Genomic DNA, 18,343 nt, shown 5'->3' on the forward strand with positions numbered 1-18,343 from the left:
TGGTATATAAATGCAACAAAACAAACCAGACCAAAACAAAACAAACCAAAACAAACCGTGTGAAGCAGACTTTAGAGTAGAAAGGCGGAGGGGCAAGCAGCAATTGGTTCTGCATAATGTGTCCATGTGCAACAGAGGAGCAGAATTCTGTAGTCAAAAAAACCCAGTTCTGCAAGAATTAGGCCAGTGTTGTCCGATTTATTTGGACAGAGCCACTTTCAGCAGAATTATGCCTCCAAAACATCTCCCCCCATCTATACGGGTCCCTACGCTTCTGTGGAGGAGAGCTGGCCTTGTGATAGCTAGTATGAAATGCCCCCTTTGCTAAGCAGGGTCCAACTTGGTTTGCATTTGGATGGGAGACAACATGTCTGAGCACTGTGAGATATTCCCCTTAGGGCAGGGATGGGCAAACTTAGGTCTCCGGCCATGTTCTCTGTAACAGGGATTCCCAGATGTTGTTGACTACAACTCCCATAATCCCCAGCCAAAGACCATTACAGCTGGGGATGTTGGGAGTTGTAGTCAGCAATATCTGGGAATCCCTGTTATAGGGAACACTGGTCCCTGGATGTTGTTGGACTGCTACTCCCAACAACAACTGGGGTCCCAAGTTTGAGAACCCCTGCCTTAAGGGATGGGGTCACCGCCGAGTAGCAGAACATCTGTTTGCATGCAGACAGTCCCAGAGCTCAATCCCTGGCAGCATCTCCAGATAGGGCTGAGAAAGACTCCTGCCTGTAACCTTGGAGATGCTGCTGCTGCCAGTCTGTGTAGACAGTACTAAGCTAGATGGACCAATGCCTGACTTGGTAGAAGGCAGCTGCCTATGTTCCTAAGGAGGCAGGAGGAGGGGATGAAAACATGAGACTCAAGGGATATTAGTAGGTATTGAGGCAGATGTGGGGTTTCTGTGCGGCCATAAGGGCTAGGAACTTGCTCCGTAATTTAAACAAAACCTTGAAACTCACCAGATTGTACAATGGTAGAATAAATTCAGCATACACACATATGCTTACTGTAAAGGTAAAGTGTGTACTGTAACTAGGCTCAAATATGTGGAACTCAAACAATGGCATATTCCACTGTTTACTCCTGCTCAGGGGCGTAACTATAATAGGGCAAGGGGAGACAGTTGTCTGAGGGCCCACTGCGGGGGGGGGCAGAGGCAAGTCACATGACTTACTCCCCCCGCCGCACACCCACCTGGGCTTCCTTCAGTTGGATTCATCCTCCGAAATGGATGTGAGTGTTAAGACCTGGAGCTACCAGAACAGCAGGTCTTTCTCTAGGACCATTAAATGACTTGCATCGTCCACAATAACCTTTTTAAAAATAATTTAATATGCCCCTGCTCCTGCCTCATACATGGAACTCAATAGGTGGAACTCAAACAACGGCCACTGTTTTCTCCTGCCTCAATTCCCATTTCCATCCTTTACAATCTTCTTCGTGGCAGCACTGGGATTGGAAGCCCCTTGGGGCAGAGACCTGGCCTCTCATCCTTTGCCAGACACATGGCCTTTGCCTTATAAATAATACAGTCACCTGCTGTGCATAAAAAGCTGCAGGCTACCTGTGCTGCTGAGGCCCAGAATAACCCAGGAGGCCACCGGGGAGCTAGGCTACTGCAGGCTCTGTCCTCCCCACATCCCTATGGCAAAGTGTGACAGAGGGGGGAGGAAGACAACCGGAGGGGAGAGGAGGGCCTTGGGGAGTCTCTCGATGGCAGAGAGAGAATGAGCTCATCCTCGGGTGTTTGTGCCAACGCTGGCAGTCACCCCAGGAGAGCAAGGCAGCCCAGGGCGATCCAGGTGGGACCTCCACACACGGCAGCCAACCCTGGGGTGAAGCGCCACTCTCTAGGCTGAGGAGCTGTTAGCCTGGACACGACAACAGACAGGTCTCAGGAAGGCTCACCTGGAAGCCCTCTCCCCCTCCCACTGCAAATATTTATGAGGGGGGGATAATGAGGTGGTGAAGAGGTCCCAGGCCAAGAGGCACATTTTTTAAAAGGAGCTCTCTTATATTTAGCGGAGGGGGGAACAATTGGGAGGAGAGCTGGTCTTGTGGTAGGTAGAGTGTGCCGTCAAGTCGATTTCGACTCCTGGCGCCCACAGAGCCCCTGTGGTTGTCTTTGGTGGAATACAGGAGGGGTTGACCGTTGCCATCTCCCGCGCAGTGTGAGATGATGCCTGTCAGCATCTTCCTAGATCACGGCTGCCTGATATAGGTGTTTGGGAAACAGACCAGTGGGGATTGGAACCGGCAACCTCTGGCTTGCTAGTCAAGTCATTTCCCCGCGGCGCCATTATGGGGCTGGTCTTGTGGTAGCACGCATCCATGGTCTCCTCTGCTAAGCAGGATCTGCCCTGGTTTGCATTTGAATGGGAGACGACATGTGTGAGCACTGGGAGATATTCCCCTGAAGGGATGGAGCCGCTCTGGGAAGAACATCTGCATGCTTGCATGCAGAAGGTTCCAAGTTGGTATCTCCAAGAAAGGGCTGAAGGAGAGCCCTGCCTGCAGCCTTGGAGAAGCTGCTGCCCGTCTGTGCAAACCATACCGAAACAGATGGGCTGACTCGGTAGAAGGCAGCTTCCTGTGTTCCAGGCCTGATTCGGTAACATGCTGAAACTCCGGGACACAAAGAGTTAACTCAGCAATGAGAGACCCAGAAGCTCCAGCACGAACAGGGTAAAAAACCCCCACAAAACCTAGACTCATGCTGCTGCTTTAACTAACTACGCAAGAGATACAGCCTGCATGCACAAATGCAGGAGCAGGTGCAAAGGATCCCTGTCTCAAGGCAGAGTGATCAACAGGACCACCTGGCTGACTCACACTTCTCCCTTTATCCTTTTTTCAAGTGACTGCTTATTTTGATGCAATACGGAGAGTTGTAGAGCCTTGTTTAAAAACCTCCTCGATATAGAAAGCAACTTCCTTGGCCATTACTCCATTCCATCATTTCATTTATTTTGGTCAGTCTGGTCCGGTCGAGCAAGATCTTGGCCCATTATTGCTGTGCTGCTGCCCTTCATAGGGCCTCGTGCAACTTCCAGCTGGGATGGGGGACAGGGGGTGATGGAAGTTGTAGAGCAACCACATCTGGCAACCCAAGCTTGGGAACCCCTCATTCAGACCCAAGATGAGTGCATCTGCAATCTCCTAAAACACTGCTGGGGGAATAGACTGTTGTGAACCCAGTCGCCTATTAAGATCATCTGGAGAGGTCCAGTTATGGTTGTCGCCGACTCGTTTGGTGGCAACTTGGGACCGGGCCTTCTCTGTGGCTGCCCCGGGGCTTTGGAATGCGCTCTCAGCTGAAATAAGAGCATCTCCTTCTCGGTTTGCTTTTAGGAGGACCCTGAAGACGTACCTGTTTTCCCAGGCTTTTAAATGAAATCTATTTTTTAAAATGTTAACGTGCGTTTTTATCTATTGTGATTTTTATCTGTTTTTATGAATTTTAAAATGTTTTCTATTTTATATTATGTTTTAACCTGTACCCTAACCCTAGAGATTTCTATATTAAACGGTATAGAAATTCAGTAAATAAAATAATATAATCATCATCATAGAGTGCAAGGGCCCAGAGAGGTAGCCGTGCCTCCCAAGAACTTGCTGAGCTGCTTCAAGGACAACACAGGACTGATTGTGTGGTTCAACTGACTGATGAACTTGAGCATGAGAGCTTGCTGATGCTACCTGGCAGCCGAGGTGGGGAGGGGCATTGGGAAATCTGGGGGAGGGCATGAGCTCCCCCCCAAAAAAAAATCCCAGAGGGAGCTTAAGCAGGGCTGTTCTTACAACCCTTTTTAAAATGTTTTTTTATTCAGTTTTTCCACAATACAAAAAGGAAAACACAAATAGAACAAACAAACAAACAGAAAAAGGGGGAAAGAGCACATAAGGACTTCCATCTCATCACTGAAACAAGTATCGATAACAATACCCAGGTCTTGTCTGTAGTTTCATCGTTCTCCCCTGTTCTTACAATCCTTAATAGGAGAGGAGATGCATCTGACCGAAGTTCAGGAGCTGGGCGCTCTCTGTTTCTCAATCACCTGCGATCAGTTGGCTCAAAGGGCTTTTCTTCATACCTGGCTCAAGAGCTGGTTCAAACCCTCCTGGCTCCCTCCTCCGACACAGCTGCTGTTGAGCAGGTCTTCACTTCCTCCCCCTCCTCCCACCTTGCTTTTTCACTCACAATCGGAAAACGGGAGCACCCACAGCTCCCAAACTTGAGTCGGACACGTCTCCTATTCTACCGGGGGATCATGAGAACAACCCTAGCATCTTCTGTGGCACAGCGGCCAATTCTGGGAAGCACCCGTCCCACCTCCAAGCACTGCCCAGGGTGCCAGCTGCCTTCACCGGGCCCTGCTTCTGCTATCGGAAACTTCTATCCCCAACAGGAGTGCCTCGCCTAGCATCCGGGAACTGTATCTGCCAGCACCGCGGCCTGATCATGTTGGGAAAGAGTCATCCTGCCATTAAGGCAGACCCCTAGAGTCTTTCCTGCTTGGTCATTTCTGGATGACGCGTCCTCGGCAGATGGAGTGCTTATTAGCAGCCCTCAAGTGCATCTCCTTACCCGCTGCCCTATTATTTTCCACCCAGCTTCCGTTACGCCGGTCCATGAGGTCATTCAATTTCACCCTGGGTAATTTTCCAGGCCTCATCTGTGCTGATGCCTCTTCACTTGGTGTCAGCCGTGAATTTAAATCCATACGCAACTGGATGCATTCAGAGTCGCCAACGGTTCTGCCTGCCCATGGGAGGAGAGCTGATCCTGGAGTAGCAAGCATGAATTGCCCCCTTTTCTTAGCAGGGTCCACCCTGGTTTGCATTTGAAGGGGAGACTACGTGTGCGAGTACTGTGAGATCTTCCCCTTAGGGGATGGGGCTGATCTGGGAAGAGCATCTGCATGCCTGCATGCAGAAGGGTCTCTCCCGGACATCTCCAGATACAGCCCAGAGAGACTCCTGCCTGCAACCTTGGAGAAGCTGCTGCCAGTCTGTGTAGACAATACTGAGCTAGGTGGACCAAGGGTCTGTCTCGGTAGAAGGCAGCTTTCTGTGTTCCTATGCTCTGTGCTGCCTGTCCCTCTTTGAGTGGCCCAGTCAGTCGATTTCTCTGACCCAGAGACGTTCTTTTTTCTTTCTTTTTTTAAACAGAACAGCAACTTCCTGCATTTTGAAGATCCAGTTGCTTCTGGCCTCCCTCCTCCCAATGTTGAATTTAATTAACAAGCACTGCCTGACCCAACTCCCAGCTTAATTAACTGCTGCTTGTACGCCTGGGCCAAACCCACATCCAAAGTTCCAGCAGACCACAGGAGCGCTTCTGTCTGCTCCTCGTTCTCCCTTGTCACCAAGCGCCTGATCAAGGAGAAGAGCGACAGGCTTCCCAAAGACGCCCCCAGACGGATGCAAGCAGAGAAGGGCATCCGGACACACAGAGGTGCCACTTGGCAGTCCCTTCCCTGAGCAGCTCCGTCACTAATGAAAGTGAGCAAGAAAAACCAGAGAAGTCCTCGGGAGCCTTCTGGCAAATCCGACACCAAGAGAGGACCTCCCTTCCAGATCCTTAGGCTGGATGGCCTCAAGTGGTCCACAGGTGAGGCTAAAGACCTCCATCCTGCGTGGTGGAACATAGGAAACTGCCATATACTGAGTCAGACCATTGGTCTATCTAGCTCAGTATTGTCTTCACAGACTGGCAGCGGCTTCTCCAAGCTTGCAGGCAGGAATCTCTCTCAGCCCTATCTTGGAAAAGCCAGGGAGGGAACTTGAAACCTTCTGCTCTTTGCAGAGCGGCTCCATCCCCTGAGGGGAATATCTTACAATGCTCACACATCAAGTCTACCATTCAGATGCAACCAGACAAGTCATGCTTGCTACCACAAGACCAGCTCTCCTCTCCTGACCAGCTCCTTCTCCTAGAGCAGGAGTTCCACACGGCCAACATCCCTGGCTGGCCTCAACTTCCATCCAAGATCAGGAGAGCTGGTCTTGTGGTAGCAAGCATGACTTGTCCCCTTAGCTAAGCAGGGTCTGCCCTGGTTGCATAAGAATGGGAGACCTGATGTGTGAGCACTGCAAGATATTCCCCTCAGGGGATGGAGCCGCTCTGGGAAGAGCAGAAGGTTCCAAGTTCCCATCCCTGGCAGCATCTCCAAGATGCGGCTGAGAGAGATTCCTGCCTGCAACCTTGGAGAAGCTGCTGCCAGTCTGGGAGGACAATACTGAGCTAGATGGACCAATGGTCTGACTCAGTATATGGCAGCTTCCTATGTTCCTCCCCAAGAATGACTCCGAGGCCTGCTGCTGCAGCTTCTCCCTCTCCTACAGTCCAACCAAGTTCTCCCACTCCAATAGTGATCTCCCAGTATACCCCAAGCCCAATCACCCCCAGAGTCCAAGGGAACCCCTCTTGGCTTTGGAGACCCCCACACCTGAACAGCCGCCCTTCCACTACCGCCAGTTCTTCCTTACAGAAATGCTGGCACCTGTGGCCAAGTGCCCCTAAGCATGTGCAGAGTTCTTTCTACCCGCCAAGCAGAATGGCTTTCCAGTCTCCTGCATGGGGACTCTTCCAGTGCGTTTTGGAACCTGGCACTCTGCACCTTACCTTCCGCTAGCTGGCCAGGGGTGGCGAACCCCCACCTAGCATTCCCTGGGAAGATGGCAAGCAGTCACTTAACTGGGAGGGCGGAGGCTTGGATCTGCTCTGAATGACACACACACACTTCTTGCCAAACATGCCCTGCAAATTGCCACCAGCGGCCTCTGTGATCCCCTTATGACAACAACAAATATTTATATACGGCTTTTCAACAAAAGTTCCCAAAGTGGTTTACATAGATAAGGGCAGAGTTCCACACAGCAGCTTGCTGTGACTGCGCATCTGCCGTCACAACACAAGGAGAGCTGGTCTTGCGGTAGTGAGCGTGAGCCACCCCCTTTGCTAAGCAGGGTCTGCCCTGGTTTGCATTTGGATGGGTGACGACATGTGAGCACTGTCTGCTGCAAAATATTCACCTTAGGGGTGAACATTTCCGCTCTGCATGCAGAAGGTCCCAGGTTCAGTCCCTGGCAGCATCTCCAGGTAGGGGTGGGAAAGACGCCTGCCTGAAACCCTGGAGAGCTGCTGCCAGTCAGTGTTGACAATACTGAGCTAGAGGGATCAAGCGTCTGGCTCAGTAGAAGGCAGTTTCCAGTATCCCTAGAAGGGCCTTCTTCCCAGTGTCCCCAAAGCTCTGCATCTCAGACTCATTCCTTCTGGCAGCCAGTCAAAATATTTTATTTCAGTTGGGACAATCTGATCTGCTGAACTTGGCGAGACTGTTTTTCCTGCTCTTACAGTCGTGACGTGGCCTACTGTGTGCTCTTTCACCAACCCGTGGTTTTAAATACAGATATGCCAAGGTTCATCGCAAACTGCCTTGAAGAAGATTTGCACAAAATGGCAGCCTATAAATACTTCAAGCAAGCAAACACACACACACACACACACACACACACACACACACACACACACAGAGCCACAAACATTTGTCTCTACCTCAAAAGACCACCACCACCAGGAATAACAGAATGGATACAGAAGATATGGGAAAGCCTAACACAGGACAAATTATCCTCACAAATTAAATTGTCTTTAAGTGCAAGTGACAAAAATGGTTTATCTAGAAAGGTGGACTCTCATTCCTAATTTCATTGACAGTTCTACGTCCACTAATGCCAGGCCAGAGCAGTTAAAGGTGGTATTTATTATGTGAAACATTAATGTTTAAAATGATCAGGCTATTTTCGGTGCCCTTTTTGGTATTTAATAGTGCTGAATTTTGTTCATATTTCATTTGCCAGTTTTATGTGATCCCTAGTTTATATCATTGTTTTGTGTGTGAAAAGAGGAAAATAAAACAGGTTGTTTTTTTTTTAAAAAAAAAATACAGACTTCCATCGCTTTAGCGCACTGGCGCGCACACTAATAGCAGGCTGGCCCGGCAGCAATTTTTTCTGGCTTGGCGTTCTCCAGTTCTGGCCCGGGGCCAAGAGCATTACATTTTAGCCACGCCGGTACAATTCTGACCGGGTGACAGCTCCAACCAGTTTCTCCTCCTCACTGCAATGAAGTGGCAGCCACTCTAGAAAAGGCACACAACACATCACCACCTCATTTGAGACCTAATGAGGTCAGAGCAAAGTCAGGATTTGAACCCCGTGCCGAGCCTGACACAGTCAGCTAGCTGCGGGTGAGGCTGTAGCTCAGAGGTAGAGCATCTGCTTTGCATAAACATCCCAGGATTAATTCCTGGCAGCATTTCCAGGTACAGCTGGGAAAGGCTGCTGCCAGTCAGTGCAGCTAATACTGAGGTAGGTGGACCAAGGGCTTGACTCAGTATAAGGCAGCTTCCTCGGTTTCTGTGTTCCCAGCTTTCGTCTACGAGAAGCAAGGTCCTACCTGGCCACAGTCAGAAGTGGAAGAAAATATCTCCACGTCAAAAGGCACAGGGGTCTCCCATCAACCCTGGAGAACTTCTGCCTGCCAATAATACAAACCTAGGCCCTGCCGCGCCTTGGAATACCATATCATCCGGGGGCCAAATAAGCTTCCTGGCTTTCTTTAGCTCCAGCCCCCCCAAACAGCCTCTGCCAAAGAGGCTGGCCTGAAATGTGGCCCCCTCCCATTTTGCTGGCTCATGTATAGGCAGAAAAATGGGGTGGGGGGGATTTCGGCCGTTTTTCGAGGGTGGAGGAGAAACAGAGGCCTTTCCAGCAGTGAGGGTGCTCCTCCTGGCTGCCATTTCTACCCCCTCTCAAGAAGCCACAAGACTGCACTAAGTTGATGGATCCTCTTTTCCACCCTTCCGAAGGAGCTCCTTTCAAGGGGGGGGGAGTGGCACATCCGAGAAAAACACCGCACATGCGAAAAAGAGGCAAGCATCCCCCTTTCACGCCTCTCCTCCACTCACCAACAAGCCACAAGTCCTCATGAAGGAGCCCTCTACAGCCCACAGCTGCTGCTCATGGCTCCTTGGCCGCGCCTTCAAGCCACTTCCTCCCTCGTCTGCTTTGCCCCGACTCTCCCCGAGTCGGTTTCCGATCCACCCGAAGCTTTCCTCTCAAATCATGGATGGTGCTCGTGTCCCAGCTCAGAGGAGAAAGATGCAAGGAGTGCCCGAGGCCAAGATTACAGGCCGACGCCATGCATGGCTAGCTTGGGTGCCAGAGACACCCGGGGCAGCGAGAAGGTGAGGGTGAGGGATTTCCAGCTCTCAAAAGGGGTGATCTGAAATATGAAACGCCTGAACTGGGGTCCACAAAAGGTGAGGAAATGGGGGCCTTAAAACAGGGGAGCACACAGTTCTGTAGCAGAGCATCAATCCCTGGCAGCGTCTCCAGGTAAGGCTACAGAGACTCCTGCCTGGAACCCTGGAGAGCCAGCGTGGTGTAGTGGTTAGAGTGCTGGACTAGGACCGGGGAGACCCGAGTTCAAATCCCCATTCAGCCATGAGACTTGCTGGGTGACTCTGGGCCAGCCACTTCTCTCTCAGCCTAACCTACCTCACAGGGTTGTTGTGAAAGAGAAACTCAAGTATGTAGTACACCACTCTGGGCTCCTTGGAGGAAGAGCGGGATAGAAATGTAAAAATAACAATAAAAATAACACTGCCAGTCAGTGTAGGCAGTAGTGAGCTAGACGGACCAAGGGCATGACTCAGTACAAGGTGGCTTCTTATGTTCACTCCCAACAGAACCCAGCTGGCAAAAGAGCATATTTCATTCACCATCGTGAGAGGAAATGCACACCCTTGATCACCCTGAACATAACATTCCCAAGATTTCTCTGTGCATGCGTGGTGAGGCACCCTGTCCCAAGCAGGACCAAATACTAGCCTCGGGGAGAAATGCCTGCTGTGCCCCCCTGCATTCCTTCAACGTTTGGACACTTTATTTATTTATCAAATGTATACCACGCCCAAACTTGCGTCTCTGGGCGGCTAACAACAATGAAAACACATATAAAAGTTAAAACAATTCGACACGTGACACATGTAAAAGTTAAAACAATACAATAATTCAAAAACCATAAAACAAAGCGCAATTTTTTTAAAAAACCGGAGAAAGCTTGGGTAAAAAAAAAAGGGTTTCAAATGTTTGTTTTTTTTTTAATTGCATTTATTGCCTCCTTCGCAACATATCTGCCTGCTGATTTCTGCCGTATAAAGATACATTCATGGATCAGAAAATCTGTCCTACAGAAACAAGGAAGCACAACATCGTCTCCTTTACCTTTAGAGAAGTGTTTTACGTTGAACAGCAACAGACTGGTGCCGCCCTCTAGTCTGGGACCCCTGCCTCTAAACATGCTACGCCCATTCACACCTTTACGCTACGCCCATTCACACCTTTACCCATTCACACCGTTACGCCATTCACACCTTTACGTTCAGCACATGCACAGGTACAATCATCCACACCTTGTGTTGAGCACAGGTAGAGCAGTACACTCCCTATCTGTGCCATGCATTTGAGGGGCCTGGACCCAGGTTCACTGACAAAATGATCACAGGTGCAGTCCTTCACACCAACCCGTGTACGAGTGTACAGACGTCTAGACATCTATATACCCTTACAGCACAATGCCTGAATTGGATTTCTGAGTAGAGCAGAAGAGGGGATGTGACAACAGAAGGTGGCAGGCACAGGCAACAATAGCATCTGTGAACTTCACGCAGAGGAATCATGAGGGCTAGAAACTTAAGCCTTCTTTAGATGACTCTCGGGCCGCTCTAGAGTAGATCAGGTCCCACCATTCTTCCCCATGCTTCCTTTTAATACAAGTGTCATATCTGGAGCTTTATTTTCTCTCTCACATACGCAGCCACGCAGCCGGTGACTCTCTCCGCAACAGCTTGGTTGGGCAGGAGAGAGCCATGCACTCACCATTGTAGGCAACTGTCTTCCTAGGAACAAGGTTCCACCAGCTGCTGACTACGGAGACATCCACGCTCAGAACCACAGTGGCAAGGAGACTGAGGCGGAGGGGGCCAGCAGCCATGCTGAGCAGGACCGGGAGGCTGCTGCTGTTCCGACTGGAGAAGGGCCGAGACCGATGCCGGCTTGCTTCCTGCCGGAGCTCTGCGCCTGATGACAATGAAAAGGAGGCGGTTAGAGTTACGGCAGCATCAATTATGAATGAGGAGCGCTGGTGGGGTCATGTGCTCTGGAAGAAAGGTGGAGGGAGCGGCGGTTGGCGGGGGGGGGGGGGCGGGCGGGCGGGGAGGAAGGGAACAAAAGCAGCATTGAGGGAGTTTCCATTCAGGTGCCCGGAGGCTTCAAGGAAGGACGTATGATGGCCCAAAGGCAGGGGCAAGCGGTGATTCAACCCTGAGCCAGCGGGGAAGGAAATGCCGGAGTGCTTCCATCTGTCCGATTTCGGAGAGACCGCTTCCTGCCCGTTTATTAAGAGAAAGGTGCCCTGGACCGCGCAGGACACTCACGCAGAAGGGAAGCGGCGGCAGCCTTACTAAATGCATCCACCGTAAACCGCTCATGTCCCATTAAGCTTGCGACTGGGTTTTCCCCGCTAGCTGGGAATGTGAACCAAAGCTGGCCCCACTCCAGACCTGGGGCCCGGCAGGCATCTGGGGAGGGCCGAGAGCTGAGGAAGTGAGTTTCCTAGGCTGGGGGAGGACCATGAGCTGGTGGACGATAGACCGACCGCCTCACCCATGGCGCCCCAACGCTGGAGAGAGGGTGTCCACATGAACCACTCCCACAGGGTTATTATTATTATTATTATTATGCATTTTATATCCTGCTCTTCCTCCAAGGAGCCCTGAGCGGTGTACTACATATTTAAGTTTCTCCTCACAACAACCCTGTGAAGTAGGTTAGGCTGAGAGAGAAGGGACTGGCCCAGAGTCACCCAGCTAGCATCATGGCTGAGTGAGGATTTGAACTCGGGTCTCCCCAGTCCTAGTCCAGCACTCTAACCACTAGGGAGGAAGAGAGATGTGTGTGCCCAGAAGAACCACAGTGCCTCATCCAGGAAGCTGTCAGACCATTGGTCCAGCCCATCTAGCTCAGTATTGGCTACCCTGCCTGGCTGCAACCTCATCCTAGAACGAAGGTATTTATTGAATTTATATACCGCCTAATGTTGAAATCTCTAGGCAGAATTGAGAGGGAATGCCCACAGAAACACACTGGTCCTTCCCCAATGGCCACAGGAATGCCATCGGCCATTTGGAAATTCAATGCATTCCCTGGCCATTTGGTGCATTTTGCTCAGTATTGTCTACACTGACTGACAGCAGCTCTCCAAGGTTTCAGGCAGGAGTCTCTCCTCTCCTACCTGGAGATGCTGCCAGGGACCGAACCTGGGACCTTCTGCATGCAGAGCAAATGCTCCGACACTGAGCAACAGTCCTTCCCCGAAGAAATGTCTTCCCCAGAACCCGAGACCCTTCACACTGGAGATGCCAGGGACTGAATCTTAGACCCTTCTGCCTGCAAAGCAGATGCTCTACCTCTAAGCTACAGCCCCATCCCCTAAAGCAGGGATTCTCAACATGTGGGTCCCCAGATGTAATTGAACTTCAACTCCCATAATTCCCAACCAAAGGCTCAATGTGGGTCCCCAGATGTAACTGAACTTCAACTCCCATAATTCCCAACCAAAGGCTCACAATCTAAAGAGGTAAAGGTAAAGTATGCCGTCGAGTCGGTGTTGACTCCGGGCAACTACAGAGCCCTGTGGTTGTCTTTGGTAGAATACAGGAGGGGTTTACCATTGCCATCTCCCACGCAGTATGAGATGATGCCTTTCAGCACCTTCCTATATCACTGCTGCCCGATAGAGGTGCTTCCCATACCAGCTTGGATTCGAACCGGCAACCTCTGGCTTGCTAGTCAAGTCATTTCCCTGCTGCGCCATTAGGTGGCATTCTACAAAGGCCTCTAAAGTCTCTAAAATTCTGATTCCACGAATGAAGAACATTCTGCTAGATCACGGTTCACTACTGGGCTATGCCCCCCTCTATGTTTTGTAAACAGAAGGTCCCAAGTTCAATCCCAGCATCCCCAACAGGGCTGAGGAAGACCCATCTAAACCCTTGGAGAGCTGCTGCCCGTCAGTGCAAACAATATTCCGCTAGATGGACCAAGGGTCTGACTCCGTAGAAGACAGCTCCATACAACTGGGCGATTGCCCAAACCTTTTTCTACCAATCCAGTGCTCAGCTCTAGGAAAATCCTTTCCGGACCTCAAGCATGTCAAACAGCAAAAGCCACCCCAAAGACCTGCTGGCAGGCACAATGCTGCACCATCCAACACCCTGTCTCTAGTGTGGTAGCCCACAGGGCCAACGGGAAATAAAACATGTCCCCTGGCCCACTTGCAAGCATTCAAGTTTCCCCCCTCAGCCTTTTCGGGCCCCCATTTTGCCAGATTATAAAAGAAGACGGCGTGTTCATCCTGCAGGCCTGTCCTTACTCAGGAGATCACCATGTTGCTTCCAATCACTGGTTCTCTAGTGGCTTTGAACTGGCTGGTAATCCATCCCAGAATCTCTGCTTCTGCTGTAGAAGAGACCAGAGGGAAGATCTGGAGGCGTTGGATGCACACCAGACACGGAGGTCTTTTCCTGCTCAAAAGCTTTGGACATCACAACAAGGGCAGGTCAGTAAGCAGAAGCGTAACACACCTGAGCATTCCTAGGGATACAGCAATGCTTGAAGGTGTGCCAAGCCTTTCCCATGCAACATGCATTTAGCTGGGGCTGTTTTCTCTCTGCACAAAGTGTCCATGAGTTCCCCTGTCAATCGAGCTGCAATCGAGGTTTGCTAGCAATACCTTGAGACACAGTTGGCATACCGACTCTAAAAATGGAAGCTCCATTGAGGAACGGATGAAGCCGCCTCCTACCGAGTCAGACCACTGGTCCAGCTAGCTCAGGATTGTCAACACTGACTGGAAGCAGCTCTCCAAGGTTTCAGGCCGGAGTCTCTCTCAGAGATGCCAGGGAGTAATCACTTGGGACCTTCTGCATGTAGGCATGCAGAGGCTTTTCCACTGAGCTCTGGCCCCATCCCCTAAGGCAGGGCTTCTCAAACTTGAGTCCCTTTGGCCACTGTGGCTAGGGATTATGGAAGTTGTAGTCCAACCGCGTCTGGGGACTCAGATGTGAGAACTCCTGCCCCAAAAGGGAATATTTTACAGGACTCACATGTAGTCTCCCATCCACATATAAACCAAGGCAGACCCTGTTTAGCAAAGGGGATAATTCATGCTCGCTACCACCAGACCAGTACAATCCACATACATTATGGCGCATATAGCTTAGGGGTGGCCAGTCTGAGGCACTCCTCCTGTTGTTGGACTACAACTCCTATCATCCCCAGCCACAATTTTGCAGCTGGGGATGATGGGAGTTGTGGTCCAACAGCAACTGAATCACTGATGACGGACCTACCCACCTGCCTCCTTCTCCTCCAAGCCTTACTTGAATACATAAGCAGTCTCTTTCATTTAGCAGGGGGGAGAGCAACTGGCCCTATCCAGCCCCAGCACAGCATCCCTCCAGTGGCTGTTGCTGGTGCCCACCTTATGTTTCTTTTTCAGTTGTGAGCCCTTTGGAGACAGGGAACCATTGCTTTTTTCGATGTAATCTGCTCTGAGCACTTTTGTTGAAAAGCAGTATATAAATAACCATAGTGGTTTAGCTTTGTAGAACTGCAAAGTGTGCAAATACACTGAGAATCCGGTCTTTGAGATTCCTGGTTGCCAGGTTTGTAGCTGTAACAGTTCAACAGTGTTGGAAATAATTTAAAAGCAGCATGCGGGCAGGTCCTGAGGCACCTTTCGCTGTGTGCCCCTTGCAGATCAGGAGCTGAGCACCCCACAGGGAGAGAAAGCAGAACTTTTGCTTTCCTCTCCCTAGGACGGATAGACAGCAACGCTCCCGATAAAAGGAGGACGAGGGATCTGGCTGAGAACCAGCGAACCGGGTAATTGTACACTATTTCATCCCTGGACTTCATAAATCCAGGAAGATTGTTCCGGGCAAGACAGGCCATTTCTGCTCTCTTTCGGCCGAGACCTCGAGCAACCCAACTTTCACCTCCAACTTCAAAACAGGGTTTTAATTCTCCCTGCTTGCAACCAGCACGAAATGTCCAAGAGAAGAGCCAACGCTCAGGATCTCGAGACCCGTCCCCACGTGCTGTGGATCTGTCGCTTCTACGTCGCTTGTGGTTACTCAAGGGCAGGGACGATCCCTGCAGGGGAGTGGGCACTTCCGCAAAAGTATTTCCCACTCCCCCCATTCCACAAGTCTGGAACTTGGACTGCAACGTGTCGGATGTGCATGGAACCGGTGACCGCCGGTTCGAGGGTGGGACGGGGAGGGGTAGCTTTACGGACCAGAGTTTAAGGACCGCCGTGTTTTCCCTGCCGGCGCTGTGCACAGAAGTACCTGGTGCATGGGCATGTGACGTGTGCACACACACTGGAGACTTCCGATTCGACGTGCATCGGGGTGACAAGGAGGTATGTCGCCGCCCTGCAGGACCGTTTTTAAACACAGCACTGGTGGGGGGAACGCAACAGGGGTGGGGGAGAGCACCCTCCCCGGTCCTTAAAGCGATCCCCGGCCCAACCTTCGAACCAGCCGAACCGCCAGACTTTTGAACCGGCCTCGCAGGAGCCAGGCAAACTTCTCTTCGCTTCCGTCGTGGCCCGGAACTGGGCTGGGTGAGACCTCGCGGACAGGGGGGCAAGGCCATCTCCCCTCCAGGCTGCAGATGGCCTGGCAGGAAAGACCCTACCCCAGTCCTTCCTCCCACGTGGTCTTGGACAGGAAAAGAAAACTAGCCTGGAAAGCAGATTGGAAGCTTTGACTTAATTCAAAGAGAGAACATTTTATGAAAACATCAAGCAAGCTTCATCAAACCACCTAGAGACAGATGCATAAAATAATCACATCAATAAGGTAAACCAACCAACATTAATTTCCTTACTTTTATAAGTAGCATACAGCAAAATCCTCACTCCCCCAGAAGATCCTCTGCTCCCCCAAACTAGCTGTTCCAGAGTCAATGGTGAAGGCAAGGTACTCTGCACATGCTCACAAGGAGAGGAGAGCTGGTCTTGTGGTATCAAGCATGACTTGTCCCCTTAGCTAAGCAGGGTCTGCCCTGGTGGCATATGAAAGGGAGACTTGATGTGTGAGCAATGCAAGATATTCCCCTCAGGGGATGGAGACGCTCTGGCAAAGAGCATCTGAGGTTCCAAGTTCCCTCCCTGGCAGCATCTCGGAGATCGGGCTGAGAGAGATTCCTGCCTGCCACCTTGGAGAAGCCGCTGCCACTCTGTGAAGATAATACTGAGCTAGATGGACCTATGGTCTGACTCAGTATGTGGCAGCTTCCTGTGTCCCTTCAGGTGTACTGCACTGCACTTCGAAAGACAGTGAGCCATTCACTCAACCTCAATTCCCTGTGTGCAAAGCTGAGAGAACAGATCTGGGGGGCTAAATTATTAAATCTTACCTGCAACAGGCTAGCCATGCAAAGAGGCAACAGCAAGACACAAAGTGGGCTTCCCCATCGCCAGCTTCGCAACTGGAAGGCGAGCGGAGACCAGACCTGTCAATTGCTACGAGGACTAAATAGAGCCCCCATGTACAAAGGCAGTATATCTCCAAAGGCCAGATGCTGGGAGCAAAGGAAAAGGCTGCCGCCTTCATGCAACCTGCTTGGGAGAATACTGGGCTGGATGGATCTGTGGTGATTTATATTTGTATACATTGCTTTCATGTATACACCCCTCCCACCCCCATGTGCTGGAGAAACAAGTTACTCTCCCTGTCCCCAGGAATATAAGATATCTGTTTCTTCCTCCTCCTCCTCTCCCAAGGGCAGGCTTTCATGCCATGCGCTCTGACTAGCTACCTTTCCAGGAGAAGACAGAAGGGCCCCTGCCGGCCTGGGCCAGCTTTTTTCCAAGCCCGCCTGCCTCAGGTTCGCCGACTCCAGGCAGGAAAGCTGCAAAGCTGACATCTCGCCTCCCGCCTGACCCTCCGGCCAGCAGCCCCATTTAGAGCAAGCCTTTGCAAAAATAAAAAATAGAACATGCCTCGGTTAAGATGCAACCGCACCAGAGAGAACAGCCCCAGGCCACGGCCTCTGCCCTGCCCACCAGGGAACAGAGAGCCAATTACCAAGCCACATTTTTAATACAGACGCTTTTTCCACCTGCAGATATCAAAGCACCCGGCCTTCCTCGCCTCATCAAAGTGTGCAAGCGGCAGCAGCAGCAAGCCCTGTGTTATTATGCCCGGCTCACAGATCAGGGGCCAAGCACAGCCCGCTGGGGATGAGCAAATCTAGAATTCACAGCACCTGATCTCACTCCCTTCATCTCCTCGGGCCGATTTACAACTAAGACAAATGTATCTACGTCCCGAGCAAGTGGGGAATCCGGAGCTAGAAGATCTCCGTTCGAGATCTTGCTTAGCCATGGAAAATCCTGGGCAAGCTATTCAGCCTTATGTGTAAAGGTATACAAGTGTGCCGTCAAGTCGATTTCGATTCCTGGCGCCCACAGAGCCCTGTGGTTTTCGTTTGGTAGAATACAGTAGGGGTTGACCATGGCCTCCCCCTGCACAGTATGAGATGATGCCTTTCAGCATCTTCCTAGATCGCTGCTGCCCCATATAGTACCAGCGGGGACTCAAACCGGCAACTTTCTGCTTGTTAGTCAAGCATTTCCCCGCTGCGCCACTCAAGGTGACTTGCCTTATGTGTACTTTGTTAATATTGTTGGCTCATCTTACAGGGCCATCGCAAGGTGACATGCACAGAACACGGCAGGATTGGCCCCCAGGGAATCAAGCACAGTAAGCTGCTGATGTTTATTGAATCAGACCAGGGGTCCATCTAGCTCATAGGAACATAGGAAGCTGCCATATACTGAGTCAGACCATTGGTCTATCTAGCTCACTATTGTCTTCACAGACTGGCAGCGGCTTCTCCAAGGTTGCAGGCAGGAATCTCTCTCAGCCCCATCTTGGAGAAGCCAGGGAGGGAACTTGGAACCTTCTGTTCTTCCCAGAGCGGCTTCATGCCCTGAGGGGAATATCTTGCAGGGCTCACACATCAAGTCTCCCATTCAGATGCAACCAGGGCAGACCCTGCTTAGCTATGGGGACAAATCATACTTGCTACCACAAGACCACCTCTTCTCCTCAGTATTGTCAAGCTTAGTATTGTCAGGGCTGCTCAACTTCAGCCCTTCTGCAGATGTTGGCCTACAACTCCC

At 51.1% G+C, this 18,343-nt stretch overlaps 1 protein-coding gene across 1 annotated transcript in view; it reads right to left on the reverse strand.

Moving 5' to 3' along the window:
* SEMA4C (semaphorin 4C) overlaps window positions 1–18,343 on the reverse strand; it is a 74,379-nt gene that overhangs the window by 37,273 nt on the left and 18,763 nt on the right. The window contains exon 2 of the mRNA XM_053270145.1: window positions 10,963–11,163. Coding sequence (XP_053126120.1) covers window positions 10,963–11,077 — 115 coding nt within the window. The 5' untranslated portion in view covers window positions 11,078–11,163. The remainder of the gene's footprint in view (window positions 1–10,962; window positions 11,164–18,343) is intronic.

Source organism: Hemicordylus capensis, chromosome 8 (genome assembly GCF_027244095.1).
Source record: "Hemicordylus capensis ecotype Gifberg chromosome 8, rHemCap1.1.pri, whole genome shotgun sequence".
Classification (NCBI taxonomy): Eukaryota; Metazoa; Chordata; class Lepidosauria; order Squamata; family Cordylidae; genus Hemicordylus; species Hemicordylus capensis.